The sequence below is a fragment of the Saccoglossus kowalevskii genome, chromosome 13 (assembly GCF_978046115.1).
Source record: "Saccoglossus kowalevskii chromosome 13, keSacKowa6.1, whole genome shotgun sequence".
Lineage (NCBI taxonomy): Eukaryota > Metazoa > Hemichordata > Enteropneusta > Harrimaniidae > Saccoglossus > Saccoglossus kowalevskii.
Genome location: NC_140653.1, coordinates 30,530,274 through 30,549,328, shown reverse-complemented (window position 1 = coordinate 30,549,328; position 19,055 = coordinate 30,530,274). Strand labels below are relative to the sequence as shown.

Sequence of the window (19,055 nt, the reverse complement as noted above, 5' to 3'; positions counted from 1 at the left end):
ACATATGCACGTGCAGTGGTTTAGCGATTCGATTCGAAATAGCCGACTGGCAGCCATTTTGTTTTTTGAAAATGTTGTATTTTGGAAATGCTTTGTCAGTTTTCATTCAAACTTGGTACATAGATTATACATGTTAGGATACATGTCCATGATGATTTATTTCACAATTGGATCAATGATGGCCGACTGGCAGCCATCTTGTTTTTTGAAAATGTCGTATTTTTGACATGCTTTGTCAGTTTTCATTCAAATTTAGTACATAGATCATACATGTTAGGATACATGTCCCCGACCGTCCGTGAGTTCCTGAGTCTGTCCGTCCGTCCGTCCCTGCATCAGTCTGTCCAGAGTCATATTTCAGAATCCTGTGGACCGATTCAGTTCATTCTTTGCATGTGCCTAGTACCTTATGTGGGACATATGCACATGCAGTGTTTTAGCGATTCGATTCAAAATGGTCGACTGGCAGCCATCTTGTTTTTTGAAAATGTTGTATTTTGAACATGCTTTGTCAGTTTTTTATTCAAACTTGGTACATAGATTATACATGTTAGGATACATGTCCATGACGATTTATTTCACAATTGGATCAAAGATGGTCGAATGGCAGGCATCTTGTTTTTTTATGCGGTATCTTGGACGTGCTCTGTCAGTTTTCATTCAAATTTGGCACATACATGTACTTTATACATGTTAGGATGCATGTCCATGACAATTTGTTTCAAAATCTGACTTTTTGGCCTTACTACTATATTTCCACAATTTATGTACCATTTTCATTCGTATTTGGCACATACATCATACATATCAGTGTGTTTCATAATCAAATCAAAGATGGCCGAATAAAAGCAGTTTTTATTTTTGACCATATTACTACCACACGGAACACATGTTTTGATGTAAATAAACAATCTGTTGTATACGCCACTTGGAACTCAAGTTTCAAGGACATGCTCGCGACAACCCATCCACTTTAATATGACGAGCACAAAGAGAACTTTCGAAAATTTAACGGGGACTGTGTCATTTTCAGTGACTTGTCATTTCTGTTTCTAACTCTTAATTATTTTGCATCATGAATTATTTTGATTCAAATTCAACTCTAGTTTTGTGTTTTGTTCATACATACATCCAGTATTTCTTAAGTCCTTAGTTATTATCTGAACCAAGTCACCATAATACAAGTTCACAACTTCCAGGTCACTTATTTAATGCCAGTTCTATTTAAAATGTTTTGGTTGTACATGCTATATAAAGAAAAGTTCACAAAAAAAAGCTGTAACTATTGATCTTTTTTTCTCAGATTTTTATTTTTAAAAAAATTTTCTGTGTGAATTTGTAAAATGTGGACACTAAAGCATATCATATATACATTATATACTGACGCTCAACATTAAATCATTTGCAAGTGAAAAAAGATGACCACAGAGTTACATCTGGTTCTCCAGAGGGCATCATCTATTGAAATCTGATTTGTCAAGCAAACTTTGGGGATCACAGTACAAGATGACAATTTACCAAGGCCCTAGATGAATGGGTCAAATACATTGCCATCATGAGTCAAGTCAAGCCAAGTCTCTCACTGAAGAATATATGTACCAGTACCATTTCCCACAATAGTGTATCATGCATCAAAATTTTCCATGGTTCCCATCACATGATCTAATTCAACAAAATAACGACTACTCAGTCTTTAGTTTTCACATCACATTTCACGCGACATTAGCATCGTCACATTATGTGCATTCACTTGCCCATACATTGTGTCTTAAACAATATTTCGGTAAGATTTCAACATCTTTATGTGGTTATATTTAAACAAAAAACTAAGTTATAGTGCAAATATTTGGTGGTTTTTCTGCAGTCCCATCATGGGTTGTGTAGTGACAGTATGTATGTAATGTAATTCGTTTTGTATCAAAGAACATGGGCTATGACCTGTAGAAATCGCACGTGATTAACGCATTTGTCATAGTAAACTACATGTTTCATTAAACCACAGTTTGTACATCTGAAAATTGATGATACTGCATAAAAATATTTCCTATTTTTAGATAGTGAGTGCGGGGAAAGGTTGTACTCTTCACTTGGATCATGCGAGAACAACTTTGTTCGCTTACTAGTAAATTGAGTTTTCAACAAAGAAACAGTTCTTTCCTATTGTTGAGAACAGTTACTGTTTACTAGTTTCTTTGTTCTCAACAATTAACTAGGAGAGGAGTTTTTCAGAACTAGGTTGTTCCCAGATGACTCATGTGAAGTATACAATGTTCCCCTTACTATTTAAAAATCGTACATTTTTTTAAGCAGCAACAACCTGCATTCAAACCAGCACTTTTCAGATTGACAAGCTGTGTGAATGCATACCGTAGTTATTCTACTTAATGAGCTAAGCTAAGTTTGTGGTTGAAATCAACATGTAGTTTACTATATGTACATCAATGTCTACAAGCCCTCAGTTCTATACAAAAAGAGTCATGTTCCAAAACAAATTCACAGTATTACTTCGATAAAGTACGGCAACTTGGGCGCTGACTGTAGTTAAAGGCCTGTTTGGGGTCTCAGTTCCAGTAACTAAAACCTCAACCATAAACAGCCTGTTAACTTCCGTAAGTATCCTTGTAGCTGTACTTCAACTATCAGTAAGCACTACAGTTATGGTAAACATCTTATAAACGCACTAACAATTGTGGAGTTTACAACCGTAAACAGTAGTTTAATCAATGGTTATCCACAGCTTTCAATACATTAAATACAAGCCATCTACGAGAACAGGCAAATAGGGGTTGTATTGCAAAGCACCATCAGTGGCAACAAGTTGAATTACTTTGTTTTTACCATTATTATTTTGCTGCTGATTTTAGTATTTAAAAAAAAAAAAAAAAGATTTCGTCTTTCCTTGAATTCTATCATTTTTTTGATCCTGTGAACTATTTTGATGATATTGATTGACAAGCAGACTATTATGGATTTGTTCAAGTTAAAACCCAAAAGTTTTCTGGAAAAATCAATCCAGTAAATTCAGACAAATCAGCACCCTTGAAGTTTATCCTTTCATGATTACAAATTTGTGGTCAGCAATGTACACGGGTTGTCTACTGGACGATTTAATACATGTTTCAAAACAGAGGTTCCATGTTGTGGAAATTGATAACAATACACTATGGCAGTGAAAGGTAATTAGAATAAATCTGTAACACAAGAATTAATGTATATGGATCAAGGATTCATAAGATGAGATTAAATCAGGTGTGATATGCAAGAAGAGATCTAGTGACATAAAATTAATCACAAACTTGCCAAACAAACGTACATTTCTAGAATCATTATCCGATTTGCTCTATTAGCAGTACATAACATGTGTCTATGGTCAAAATAAATCAAACTTGAATACACAGTATACTGTATAAGCAATTGTAAGCTTACATGCACTACTATGGGCAAGTGCTTCTAATAGAGCAAATATGATAATTCAAATGAGTGAGTTTGGGAAAGAAAACGTTTCATCTCAAGCTGTTGTTTCTAGTGTTTATGTGTATTCATTATGTGTCACATTTTGCGATCCTGACAATAGCATTTTTCAACTCTGTTTTTACTCGATTGATCTTTTCAAATGTCCATTGTGTTGCAATGCAATTGATGAACACAAGACACAAGTTTGATTGACGAGCACATTGAATTCATCAGAATGGAATCGTCATCCCATATAGAGCACGTACATACATGTGTTATCAAAATATCATCTTCTTGATGATAATTTATTTTTACCTGGAATGTATTTTACTATTTGTGTTGAAATTAACTTGAAATCAAATCATTGGTAAAATTCATTGTTTTCTATGTTCTGCCTGTAACAGATTAGTAAAAATGCACAAGATAATTTTTTCAGTGAAATTTTGTTGGGGAATAATAAGGCTTTGAAAGGGTTAAACTAAACCTTACTACTTTGGCATTAAATATTGTGAAACACTTAATTTTCACTGCTAGAAATTTTCTGGATTTGATGATTTTATGGCATATGGAAGAAAAAATTTCACCAAAATTGCTGACACTCCATGTTGTAGGACCCCAACAATTTTTATGATTTTCAATGATCCTTGAAATTCATAATTCATCTCTCATGAAATTAAAGCCATTACAATGTAACAGTTGCTAACTACATGACATATAAAACTATAGCTATCTAAACATTTTAGTCTAAGGAGCATGCTATCAGACATCCAGGGTTTATTTTCCTGTCCACTAAATTTTACATCCACAAAATTGAATCCTCACAAACTCCTACCCTGAGATTTTGAAAAGTCCATTCCTATATAGCAATCCAAAGTTTCACAAATAGTGTTTTCTGAAACCATCCTTTGTTATAAAGTATAGTAGTATTTAAAAGTATAATACTTCATAAAAAGTCATTCTATCGTTACCGGTATATAAATAAAACTTCCATGAAGAGTTCAAGCTTCATCAATGCCATACCACTCAGTAAGGTCACAGGCAATGTCTCAATCACATCAGGGAGAAAGGGAAATGTACAGCATGAATTGATGCTAGAATCTCTTGATTTTCAAGAGAGCGTTTTTTCTCCATATTTGGAGTTTGCGTAGTTTTCGCCAGTATGCACGAGTATCTGGTGAGAGATCTTTGTAAGTAGGAGGAGGGCCAATGTGCAAAGTCCAAAGCCAGTCAGGATATTCTGAATCTGGTTTGAGTTTGGGATCTTCTCCTTCTTTGTAAATATTTGCTCCAACACAATGAGTAACAAGAATGTCTGGATCACCAACTACCAAGGGTCCTTCTTCTTTTTTCACCACAGGTCCTTTTCCTTTTGCTGTATTATAAAGAAAGGCACATGATGAGAGCATATCACACACAGAATTCTCAGGTGATTTTTATGAACACAAATAAGAAAGAAATAAGAAAGAAATAGTTAAACTGGCTAGCTGTGAAAAGGGAAAAACCTATTTCTTCATATGAAGTAAGAGTAAACACAATTTCTATAAATCATGCCCTCTAGTGGCAGAGTTCTGTAACATTAAAATTATGCATACGAGTGAAAGTAATGTCATTCAAATCAACAACTATTTGGTGTGTAGTCATTCTCCATCTAGAATCAATTAAATTCTCAAAAAAAAATCTAATCCTAATTGATGGGCGACTACAGATCAAAATTAATTCAACAATTTTGAACAGCCTTTATTTTACTCAGTGAAAAAATGAACAATTTTGAAATAGTTAGCCAAAATAAATATCGATAAATTGTCCAATAATTCATGACAATCATACCCATTTTACAGCTACAAATGTACATATTATATTGTCACCACAGGTTTTACAACAAAATTATTGTAAAACATACATGTATGTACAACCATAGGAACCACAATTTTGACTGTGAAAAGTATTTTTTGACAGTCATTTTGGTATATGACGACAACTTTTTACTATTATTTTCAATCCATATTTTGGCGACAAAAAAAAGTGTACGGGTATACATTTTTTGTATCTTGGTTATGTGTGTACCAGTATGAAATAATAGTGCAAACATTGAAGAATTCTGATCAGATTTTATGAAAGTTAACTACCCTTAATGATATTCGTCGTACACAGTCAAATAAAACAAACCAATACTGAAACAGACAACATGTCACATGAGTCTAATACGTAGTAATAAATCTAAACTTATTATAATAAGTTTGAAACCGTATGTTAGAAGTTGGTGATACTCACTAAAATAATTTTATAATCTAGGATTTAATATGCAATAACGAATAAAAGTATGGTGTAATTTTTATGGTTATTAAGTTTGCTGCACTGTTAATCCTGAATAATGCACAATATTTCTTATTGGTGAATTAAGGTTTAAACATAATTAGGAATTTACATTTCGATGTTTCCCCTATTTATATTTGTAAGACCCAAAACACTAATTGGTACATATAGGTGGACTTATGTGTATTCTTCACCCAATTGTAAAACTACATATCCACCATTGTATCAGCTACTACTAGATTAGAACTTCTACATTATAGAGCAAATAATAATCTCTCATCAAGGTACAGTTCTCTGGAACCATTGAATGATTTGTATGACATAATAAAGACAATTTAATATGCCTGATTTATGAAGAAATATAGGTTTTTTTTAGTTCAGTTTATTATCAGCATTATAGTGGTAAAAAAAAAAAACAGGAAGGCAAACGTTGTTTTTTTTTATCACTGGTTATTATAAACCCTGGCATAGTACAGGGCTTTGGATCATTTGATTTGAGTGGGATTCTATTCTATTCTGCATTTATTATTACATTACTTTTATTTGTTACTACGAGTATTTACTTATTTGCATTTTATTTAAATTGAGTAGCCTTGTAAACTCAGTAATGAGTTTTTCTCCCCTAGGGCCCTCAAAGATTAAATATATACAGTGTACTACCAAAAATACCAACAAATCCTTCAAATTAGTATCATGTTGTATTGGTTCAGACAGGGATACCTCAAACGACAATGGCTCTATTCAATCTGATTTTCTATGGAACCTAAACAAACTGCAGTTATTTCTATGTTATTTCCGATGATTGGATAAAGTTGACTATGCAAATAGGGCGGCCCCATCACAGACCAGGTAAGAAGGAACAAATTTGATTTAAGGTAGAGATGCAGTTTATTTGTGAATTTCAATCAAAAATATTGTTTTTCGTTTTTTATATAGATTTTTATCTAAAGAACATTCTGTGAAAATTTGACCAATGAATTCTTATTAGAACACCGTTAAAATTGCTAGTTATTTTCTGATTAAAAATAAAAAACACTCACACGTGGCAATGTTTATGTCCAATTGCCTAATTTGCATGAGTAATCAAATAACAGGACCTTTGATTGACAATATGCAAATCGAGATTGTACGGGTCATAGTTCATTCAATTCACGCGCATGTGCAATTATTCTCAAATCAGTTATCGCTCGCTAGCAAACCAAACATTATATTTCCTCAGCGTTTTTTCCTAATTTTTATCATTACATTATGCGTAGTGTGAAAAGAAAGAGAGGTAGAAAGAAGATTCAGATGATTTCTATGTCGGAAGAGGCAAAAGCTACACTGAAGGCATCAGCCCGCCAAACGAAAAACAAAATCGATGTGAGCGTCCAAACGTGACTTTCCCTAAAGGCGTGAATCCGAGTTTCTGATTGACTGAGAGATTATATTTTTAAATAATTGTTCTCAAAAAATAAACTGAGCATGTGAAGAATAATTTAACATTGTTTACAGTGATAATTGCTCATTGTCGAAACCAAGCTTACCCATTCACGCTAGTCACAATAAACATCAAACTCTTGAATAGGCGTCAATGACTACGGTAAAACTTAGACTCTATTTTAGGCATCAGGAATGATTGAAATGTCGAAAATGACGCCAAAATACACCTTAAAAGTCCTATTTTATTTTTTTCCCCATCCCGAATTTACGGCAGAATCTGGTCCCTAAAATAAGGGATCGGACACGTGAGCTTTGATTCTAACCGGATATATTGCACTGGGTCGGGGAGATACAAACTTTCCGATCATTCGCAAGTTTTGCTAGGTGGTGCGAGACAGCTTTGTTTGCAACCGGACGAACTCCGTTTAATTCAATGAAGCAAACAACTGACAATGCTAAAATAAATTGCAGAGGTACGCTAAAATTAATTGAAAACAAGCAAATAATTTCAATGAAAAAATAAATCAAAGAGAGAGGTAACTTGATACATTAACAACGCTTTTGACGCGCTGACCGCTTCTCCGCGTCTGATGTTTTGTTTTCCTTGTCATAATACTTACTGATTGATGATTTTGTTTTGATTTTTGAGTTTTTTAGCCTGCAACTCTGCCACGACCTTTGCTTTTTCCGTGAAAAATGGGGAAGTTTACGTCAATTTGACGGACATTCCATTTTTTTAAACTAACGAACACACTGTTTAGCACTCCTATTTTTTTCATTTGCTGATTTCTATTCAGAAAAATTCGACCGCTCGAAAATGCACCTTAATTTTGCACTCTTAAAACATGTCAGATTTCCAACACAAATTATTTAAAACTGGTCGAAATTCTAAAAACTTTTATGTTAGGAGCTGGAGCTCTCTTCTTGCAGGCGACCGTCGCCGGTAGTACAAAATCATGTTTTGTACGTACATCCGTGCGCTGATTGTCTGCGTCTGTCTTAGAAAATCCCTGAATAAGGCGTTACCAAAATCGGAAAAAATAAAAAAATGCCTCCTTAAAAAACGAACAGAATTCAAATATTTCTTTTAACAAATATGTTGCAGTGGGAAAATGGGATTGGAAACGCTGAACAAAACTTCTGTGCCTCGCGTTTCGATTCTAGGATTACGCGATTATTCATTATTGTGCGTTCGCTTCCTGGAGTTGGTTCTCAATATTACATAAAAATCATCGAGGATAAATAATTTAATATCCCACTTTGTACTCTTCACGGTAAACCATAGGCTCTGAAATACTCGTAGATTTTTTATTGAAAATACATCGAAGAGAAGCCATGATGTTTTGATCGTGATAAAAGGTCACCTTCCTAGGACCGCCCCCTGTTTAATAATTCAAGAGATGACGTAATGTTTACTGGGCATTGACACGTGTTTTTACCGACCCCACCAAAACACTGGTATGAATGACGTGTTTCTGATTTATATATTCAAGAGCAGTTGTTCTGGTCCAACGATTTTACATAAAATGTCTATGTCTATACGTTAACTTTCAATTTCAATAGTCTAGAAAGTATGACAAAGTATGACAAAGCAGTAATTCCCGGTTTAACACGCAAATATGCAAATTAGCCTTTTTCTCGTCTTCTATTTTTGGTGAATTCTTGGGTTTTAAATTAAAATAGCTGATAGACGCTTTGGCCATTTGCCTCGAAATTTTCACACATTATTGACAAGGTGTTTCCCCTTCAAAATGCGTCCGGACAGTTTATTACGGCGAGTGGAACAAAAATAACAAGTCCCTGTTACGATATTGACTATATTGCTATATAGTCCATTTGACCTATGACCCTAGTCCTTAGTAACCCCATGACCCGGATGTGGGGGCAGCCATCTTGAGAATGTAATAAATACGTACATCACGAAACATGGTGTCAGAAGTGGGATAATTTGGTGTGATAAGCCACTAAATTTCACAGAAAAGAGACTGAACTAGAAGCGTGAAGACTCGATGAGAGTATTGAAGTGCCTCACATGCAAGGATCGTTCAGTAAGTGAGCCTTAACGAGAAAAGAACACATTCGTTCGCAGACGGAATATCCGTATTATTACCGCCGTTGCCGGCACTACCGTAATCCACGTACAAGTGCATTCAATATTAAAAAAAAAAAAAAAAAAAAAAAAAAAAAAAAAAAAAAAAAAAAAAAAAAAAAAAAAATATGGCTTCTAATAACTTTCCAGTTCCAGCGGTCATGGAAATGAAAGGCTATGAAATAGCCACAGAATTAAATAAGAAAGATGATGTCATTAGGGTAGCCACGCTACGTTCAGTGTTAGGAAAGGATTGTTTACATGTATATAAACATCTCGACATGACAGATGCTCAGAGAAAAGAGGTCAAAGAAATATTAGATGCACTAGAAAAACACTTTGAACCCACTCGCAATGTGATTTATGAGAGATACGTGTTCAACACGTGTGACCAAGACGGCAGTGAAGCCATAGATCAGTATGTAACCAGACTACGCCAGCTAGCTAATACATGTAAATTTGATGCCATCAAGGATGAACTGATCAGGGATAGAATAGTGTTGGGAACCAAAGATAATAGTGCAAGAGCCAGAATGTTAAGACAGCCAAAACTAGACCTAAATCGAGCCATAGAGATATGTAGAAGCAGTGAAATAACACAAATGCAGCTGAAGAAAATTAGTGGCAGCAACCCGGAAGAACAAGTTGTTCATTATGCACAGAAACAGAAGTACAAGGGTAAACAAGATACACAAAAGCGTGACAAATATCAGTCTGAACAACAAGGACCAAGAAGATGTCGTTACTGTGGTGGCAAACACATATTCAACAAAGAAAAATGCCCTGCATATGGCCAAACATGTAAACTGTGCAGTAAGAAGAACCATTTCGCAAAAGTCTGCAAGCAAAGACAACATGATCAGCGTAGAATACACATGGTAGATGAAGAGATAGAAGATGACTACACATCTGATGAATCTGTACTACACATAGAGCATTATATAGGAGCAGTGAAAACAACAGGAAAGCAGTGGTTTGTGTCACTCAATCTAAGTGACAATAATGAAGACAACTACACGCTGAAGTGTCAGCTTGATTGTGGGGCCACATGCAACATGATAAGCTTCAGTGACTACTGTAAAATTAAACAAGATGGAGATCCAAAATTACAGACAAGCAAGGCCATATTGAAGTTGTATGGTGGGCCAACGATATATCCACTTGGACAGTGTAACCTGAAATGCCATTACTTAGGTAACACATACAATTTGAAATTCCAAGTCACAGATACAATGCAGAAGCCACTATTGTCGGCTGAGACCTGTGAATTACTGAAGTTACTAACGGTGAACATAAATCAACACATCAAAATGGTAACTGTAGAACCAGAGCAGCCAACCACCACACATGACAAGACGGACTACATAGCCAACATTCAGCAAGCTCCACTCACTCAACAACAAATACTGATACAATACAGTGATCTTTTTGAGAGTCTTGGATGTCTACCTGGATTATATCATCTGGAAATCGATAAAACCGTGAAACCAGTGCGACACCAGCCAAGAAAGGTACCAGTTCATATGAGAGCAGAACTGAAAACTAAATTAGAATCATTAGAGAAACAACAGGTAATCACAAAAGTTACCACACCGACTGACTGGATCAGCAGCATGGTCGCAGTCAAGAAACCAGGAAAACTACACGTCTGCCTAGACCCCAAAGATCTAAACAAAGCCTTGAAACGTGCACGATATCCAATGCCAACTATCGACGAGATTCTACCACGACTAACGAATGCCCGAACATTTTCAGTCTTAGATGCAAAAGATGGGTTCTGGCAAGTGAAGCTGGACCAAGAAAGCAGTTATCTGACTACATTTTGGACTCCCTTCGGGCGATATCGCTGGCTCCGCATGCCATTTGGTATAAATAGCGCTCCAGAAGAGTTTCAGAGAAGACAACATGAAGTTCTTGAATCACTACCCGGCGTTGAGGTAATCGTAGACGATATCCTGGTATACGGCTGTGGTGACACAGAAGAAGAAGCAGCCATTGATCACGATCGAAATCTCATTGAGTTGCTGAACCGTGCCAGAGAAGTAAACCTCAAACTCAATAAGAACAAATTGAAGCTACGTCTCAAATCAGTGCGATATATGGGCCATTTACTGACAACAGAGGGTTTGCGTCCTGATCCAGAAAAGATACGTGCAATCATAGAAATGCCCAAACCCAAGGATGTACAAGGTGTACAGCGATTTATTGGATTTGTAAATTACCTAGCGAAATTCTTGCCACATTTATCAGACACGTGTGAACCCCTTCGGCGACTAACAGATACTGATGCTATTTGGGCATGGCAACCCCACCATGATAAAGCCATAGAAGAAGTACAGAAATTAGCAACAAACCATCCAGTATTAAGATATTATGATGTGAAGGAAGAAGCAACCATTCAATGTGACGCAAGTGAAGTCGGACTGGGTGCAGTACTCTTACAGAACGGACAACCAGTCGCATTCGCCTCTCGATCATTATCTCCAACTGAGCAACGATATGCTCAAATTGAAAAAGAGTGTCTCGCAATCGTATTTGCCTGCGAAAGATTCGATCAGTATATACTTGGACGTAACATTACCAGCGTCGACTCTGATCATAAACCACTTGAAATCATATTCAAGAAACCGCTTCTCTCCGCTCCAAAACGACTACAACGAATGTTACTCCGCCTACAGAAATACAACCTGGATGTACGCTACAAGAAAGGCAGAGAAATGTACATCGCTGATTTCCTCTCCCGAGCTTCTCTACCACAGAGAAAAGTAGAACGCGATACACCACAGTACGCAATCTTCAACATCAAACGAGAAACAAACTTCAATACAGAAATAGAGAACATTAACGCAGCAGAATACCTCAATGTATCTGACCAACGATTACATCAGATACAACAACATACACATCAAGATGAAGCCCTGCAAGTACTTAAGACGACAATACTTGCGGGATGGCCAGATATCAAAGAAGAAACTCCAATCATCACTCGTGAATACTGGAAATATCGAGATGAACTCAGTGTTCAAAATGGCGTCTTATTCAAAGGTCCACGAGTCATAATACCCAAAGTAATGCGTCCTGAAATGCTAGCACGCGTACATTCCAGTCACCTAGGAGCTGAAGCATGTATTCGTAAAGCACGTGACGTTCTATTCTGGCCACACATGAGTGAAGAAATAAAGGACACTGTAAGTCAATGCAGTACCTGCAATGAATATCAACAGAATCAGCAGAAAGAACCACTCATGACCCACGAAATTCCGGATAGACCGTGGAGCAAAATTGCCATGGATCTATGCAAGTGCCGCGGTAAAGATTACCTGATAATGGTAGACTATTACTCAGACTACTGGGAGGTGGATCAGGTAATTGACACAACAGCAACAACGATCATAAACTGTTGTAAAATACAATTCAGTCGTCATGGGATTCCCGATTCTGTTATGTCAGACAACGGTCCACAATTTGATTGTGTCGAGTTCAAGAGATTTGCACATGACTGGGAATTCAATATAATCACCTCATCACCATATCATAGTCAATCTAATGGTAAGATAGAAGCAGCAGTTAAAATAGCAAAGAGAATCATAAAGAAAGCACAAAGAAACAATGAAGACCCCTGGAAAGCAATCCTTGACTGGAGAAACACACCGACTGAAGGAACGCACAGCAGTCCGGTACAACGTCTCATGTCACGTCGCACTCGCACGCTAATACCTACTGCAAATAGACTACTACATCCCAAAGTAGTTGACGGAGTTACAGATGACATCAAGCAACGTCGTCGTAAATCTAAATTCTACTATGATCAACATGCCAAAACACTTCCCGAATTACAAATAGGTCAGCCAATTCGAATGAAAGCACTACCTAGTGACAGAGAAGGAAAATGGCGTCACGGAATTGTTACACAACAAGTTGCACCCCGCTCTTACAACGTCGACATCAATGGAAACACATATCGAAGAAACAGGAAATTCCTAAGGCCAACGAAGGAAGTGATATCACCAGAAATAGAGCATGATACAGATACCGGCATAAAACCATGTGAATCTCCAACTATAAATATGCATCGCGACCTAACACCACAACCCAACAAAACACCATCACCAGCAGTGAAGTTACCGATGACAACAGATCCACCGATACAAACATCACCAATACGCTCAAGTACGCGAGCTGTTAGAATGCCACCACGCTATAAAGATTTTGTCTTGAACTAACTGTTGAAAGGATGGACTGTTAAGAACATTTAATTGAACGTTGAACAGATGTGTTAAGTATAAACTATTGAACATTATTTCGAATTTCATGGACTTTTGATGAGAATATTGTTAGTGAACGTTGAACTGTTGAACATTATTTACACTAGTGTTATGGTGCTATAGATTTATGCTCGTTTCGAAGAGTTTATCGATTTTAGTTTTATTGTTCAAAAAACTATGTAAAGAGAGATGTTACGATATTGACTATATTGCTATATAGTCCATTTGACCTATGACCCTAGTCCTTAGTAACCCCATGACCCGGATGTGGGGGCAGCCATCTTGAGAATGTAATAAATACGTACATCACGAAACAGTCCCCAATTAACATGGATATATAAATTATGCAAAAATAGAAAAGAGTGAACTTTGAGGTCATGCTGTGCGACTTTGAAAGTCGTTAGAGAGATGAGTGGACGCATTTGAATTAGTAGTATACCGAGGTATCCAGTGATGTAATTTTACCCACAAACGGACTAGAAGTTTTTAGGCTAATTTTTTTTAAACCACTTTTGTCCAAAAAAGCATATTTTTGACCCAAAATCAAAAACGCATTCTGGATATTTAAAATAAAGACAAGTTTTACAAAGTTTGTATAATAAGCTTTCAGAAAATATATAACATGTTGGATATATAATACCATCTTCATTGTCTAATTACTCAATTAAAAAGTAAGCCAAATAAACTGCATCTCTACCTTAATCAAGTGGATGTGCACGCATCCAAAATCCCTGATCGGGGCAGCCCTATTTGTCCAATGGATGTTCCTAGTACTCACCCAATCATGTTATCAATTTAATCTGTTTTTGGTTGTCCTTTAAACTATTAGCCATTGTCATTTGAATAATTGATATTTGTAATTTTCTTTTGTAATCTTCAACCTCCTTCACTAGGTTGTTATGAATTAATAAATACTGCATTTATCGCTTGAAAAATTTATTATTATTATCATTTTCATCATGGTTTGTTATTCTTACTCAGTGTTGACATTAATTATAAATAGTGAAAAAACGGTAGTTTACAACACGGAAACATGGAAAAGTGCGCAACTATCTCTGTAATACACCACCCGGCAGTCATGGAGGTAATGCTCCAGTCAATGTCAACCCCGACCCCTCCCACCTCGGGCGATACGGGACAAATGTGGGGCATTAGACAGGGTTTACCGCCAAACTGTGCCCGTGGAGGTGGGGTAATAGCTGTGTTTCGTGTCCCATCATTGCCAGTACTCTGCTGATAGCAAGCATGGCGGACAGTGGCGATCGGTGGGAGAAATGTGGGGGGTTTGTTTTGGGTTGGGATTTGCCTATCCATCTTGCCCCAGGAGGTGGGGCATTTCGCAAATTTTACAACAATAATTTCCAAATCCCCCACTAAACCCCGAGGTGGGGAGGGTGGGGGTTGACATTGACTGGAGCATAACCTCCATGCACCAGTTAATCTCAACATACGTGGCGGCCACATGTGGAGAGTGATCTTGACCACCGTTGTAGGACGGTGTCTGGACTGAAAACCAAGGACGCACAAAACCACGGCCACTATTCAAAAGTTGTGATAGGGTCGTGTTATACTACGGTTATTAGTAAAATAACGGTGGTTATACTAGGGTTAGGGTTGTGAAATAATCACAGTTCAAGCGCCCGTGCACAGAATATCGTCTATACATCAATCGTAAATAAAATTTCTATATTCGCATGATACACTTACCTGTCTTTTTGGCATATCCTGCTACTTTTGTTGTTGCTAGCACGGTCGGCCTGCAGTATATGTGTGGCAGGCTTCGGAGCATGTGTGAAAACCGAATAACAGCCGCCATTTTGACACGACTCCCAGAGTTCCTCAGTCGGGGTCAACCTCCGTATCAATGGTGTTATGTCCTGCACGCTGCATACACACCTCCGATTTCTGTACGCATGTAGGTATGTTTTCTGTCTTCCATATGTATTGTTTAATTGCCTTATTTGACGTGAAAATCAGTTTATTTCAATGAAAATAAGGGAAGGGGGACCGAGATTTTTTTTTACTTGAATGCTGCGAGTGAGATCACACTTTTTCATAAAAAAAGTTAGTGTCCGAAAATTGTAAACAAAATATATAATAGAAATATTAATACCACTATGGAGACATACCTCTACGATATCACAGATCACAAAAGATCAGAACCCCGGCTCAGAACTCATTAACTTGAATGAAGTGCGCCACCAAGCGTTTAAACTCAATTTACAAGTGTTAGGTGATTGCCTGAGGAATCTGTCTGTGTATTCTAATTTCAAACCACAGTAGAGGAACTGTCTTCAAACGCTTGAAATTAATTTTTAGTAAACTTGATTTCACTTAGTATAGCTACAGGTCAGAGCAGAATGTTGAATTATATAGCGCATTAATTTTTGGGTCATTATCAATGCAGTCTGTTTTATCTTATTTGATAGCTAGGGTACTGTACCTGCTTATTGTAACTTGAATTAAAAATAAGATGCTGGCTGATTGGATCATTACTATTAATTAGAACTAACAATGATGTCACATTACCATATCTAGATTGTACAATTTGAATTCTAACATTCATTTTGATTATAAAAATGTACCGGTATATTTATAAAATACTTACACTGGATTTAATGAAAGTGTGAAGCCGTTTTATATAAATTTGTTTAAATTTCAAATGGCGATTGAAAACAACTTGACAAACCTTAGCAAACGAATACTGCGTGTATAGAACTTCATTGCAGTCAGTTACATGTATGCTTTAACGTCTTTGTTGACACTGGCTCAATTTCTTAATTTAATTTTCTGTGCCAAACAATAATGGCACTACGTCGGTATTTGTACTTGCATTCTTTTGATTTTATTTCATCAAATGAATCTCCGTAATTTCAAGGGTTTTAAACAAATTTGATTGGATCTATCTATTAATGATAGAAGTAACCCTGCAAATACTCGTGGGTAAAAGGCGTAACGAGATGATTTTTAAAGCGAATGAAAGCATCTTTCTTGGATTTGAATGAAGCGCGAGGATCGTTTGGGATAAATATTTTTAAATTTCCATAAATCAAATTCAGGCCTTCAACAAACCTTATGTATAACGAATCTAGCTTTCTGTCCAATTTATTGTACAGTATATATTATACTTTATTTATTAAGTCTAAACATGAATTTGTTTACTTCGATCAGTATGTTATGTTAATGCTTATATTTTGTTATTTCATTTTATCCCATTGTAGCTTAGAAATACTGTATTGACATGGATGCTGCTGATCGGGACTTGATGGTTACAGTCTTACCAATTGATCCAAAGAATTTGGGAAGCCAGAAATGTCACATTGGTCCCAAAATGATGAAAGACCTGTCACTTAATATGGGTACATGGGTCTGTATCACGTGGCAAGGTTGTGAAGTGCTCTGTCAAATCTGGCCAAGAAGTGATCTTTGCGAAGAATATGTACAGTGTGATACAACTGTCTACCGAACCATTAATCCAGAGAAGAGTCGTGTCAGTCCCAGTATGTTGTCTGGAACTATTCACAAATCTAACATGAAAAAGTTGAAGGTGACAAAATTAAACTGTGTTAGTGTGTCGTTAGTTTCACAGAGATCTACGGATGAAGCTATCCATTATGCTCTGGATGATTCCTGTTTGTCAGATTACATTCACAATATTCTTGTGAACCATGCACTTTTCCAAAACTCGGTTGTCCGACTTCAGGATCTTGATCACTGTGGTGCTCATCGCTACACTAGAATTACGCATATTATAATAAAACATTTCGACATAGCTGGGCAACAAAATTCGGGCAAAAAGTCTTCAAATGTTAAGAAAGTAGGAATCGTTTCAATGTCAACCAAGGTTAAAATAGTTGGCCAGATGAGTAATGAGAGATTTGAGGGGCAGAGTGTTCAGTGCTCATATGGCGGGCTCGAAAATCCAGCAAAAATGCTGAAAGAGTACATTAGTTACCCATTTGTGTACCAAGAGTCTTTCAAAAGACTTGGACTTGAGTGTCCTAAAGGTGTGCTCCTTCATGGGCCTACTGGAGTCGGCAAGACATTGCTGGTGAGGGCAGTATGTGCTGAATGTAATGCTTTTATTGTGCAAATCAATGGTCCAGAAATTATTGGGCCCCATCCTGGCGAAAGTGAGGAAAATCTGCGTAAAATTTTCCAGAAGGCTAACCGACTCTCAGAAGAGGGTCCAACAGTGTTATTTATAGATGAACTAGATGCACTGTGCCCTAAACGTGGACATGGAAGTCGTGGACATGAAAATAGAATTGTTGCACAGTTATTAACTTTAATGGATGGCCTGGAAACGCGTGAGAAGTTAATTGTGATTGGCGCCACCAATAGGCCAAATGCTATAGATGTAGCATTGAGAAGACCTGGAAGGTTTGACATAGAAGTAAGTAAACAGTCACTATAAAGTATTTTATTTTCACTGAAGGGATGAGTTGGTGAAAATAAAATCTACTGTAAATACTTTTTTTTTTCAATATTTTACATTCAACTCATCAAAAATCCATAAAAATATTCTTTGTATGAAACAGCCAAAATGTTTTTTCAGTGAAAATTAATTCCAGCTAAAATAAAGTATTTAAGTGATATCGCAGTCAGTGTTCACTGTATTCTATGACAGAAATATGTCTATGGTCAAAGTTAGTTGAGGTCATATTTTAATGATTCAGCATATACTAAATGGAATTTTTGGTTTATGTGGGCACTTTTACTGTAGATATGCAGAAATACAATCTGTAGTTTGTTGCTTTTAATCAGTCTTTATGAATGTTAGGAGTTAAAATGAGTTTTACATATGCTTGTTTCGGTTGCTATGCAATAACTAAAAGTTTTATTCAACTACATTTTCCTGCATTCTTTATTAGACTTCATTTTCAAAAATTTCTATTTTAGTATTTAGAAGGGAATTAAATTATATAACAAAGCAAAGCCTATTAAAAGTCAATGGAAATAAAATAAATTAAAAACTAAAGTTTTAAAGAGAATTTAACATAAATTAATCAGAATATAGTTTTCTTTGCCAGTTCTTGTCATAAGAGTTTATTAGTCCCCGTTCGGACGAAGTCGGACGAAGCATTTCCCGGCTGTTTACAGATGGATTTTGTTCAAACCTTGTATATACGTTGGACATCATAGGGCCTTGATGAAAATCATTTTGTTTTATGATCTGATTCAAGATGGCCGAATGACGGCCATTTTTGTTCTAAAAATCATAAAAATCAAGCATTTCTTGGCTGTTTACAGATGGATTTTGTTCAAACTTGATATATACATTATACATTATGGGACCTTGCTGCAAATAATTTTGTTTTTCAGATAACATTCAAAATGGCTGACTGGCGGCCATTTTGTTTTAATGAATGGGCTTCTAGACCCATATTTCCAACTTGTTTTGACTGATTATGTTCAAATTTTAAATATTCATTATACATCATGTCATAGATAGACAGATATATTGGTTTGGTGATCCTATTCAAAATGGCCGAATGGTTGTCATTTTTGTA

The 19,055-nt window shown here is 36.3% G+C and overlaps 2 protein-coding genes across 2 annotated transcripts in view; one reads left to right on the top strand and one right to left on the bottom strand.

The window, feature by feature from the left end:
* Positions 1 to 2,687: 2,687 nt before the first annotated feature.
* On the bottom strand, positions 2,688 to 15,396 carry LOC146735229 (large ribosomal subunit protein mL54-like). Its single transcript, XM_085507202.1, has 2 exons — positions 15,250 to 15,396; positions 2,688 to 4,825 (listed from the first exon to the last, which is right to left on the bottom strand). Exons 1-2 carry the CDS (start codon positions 15,356 to 15,358, stop codon positions 4,545 to 4,547), a joined length of 390 nt encoding a protein of 129 aa, XP_085363328.1. The 5' UTR covers positions 15,359 to 15,396; the 3' UTR covers positions 2,688 to 4,544.
* A 13-nt stretch (positions 15,397 to 15,409) lies between these two features.
* The window catches only part of LOC102808804 (ATPase family gene 2 protein homolog B-like), a 28,912-nt gene continuing 25,266 nt past the window's right edge, over positions 15,410 to 19,055 (top strand). The window contains exons 1-2 of the mRNA XM_085507201.1: positions 15,410 to 15,461; positions 16,764 to 17,938. Of these exons, the coding sequence (XP_085363327.1) occupies positions 16,784 to 17,938 (1,155 nt within the window). The 5' untranslated portion in view covers positions 15,410 to 15,461; positions 16,764 to 16,783. The remainder of the gene's footprint in view (positions 15,462 to 16,763; positions 17,939 to 19,055) is intronic.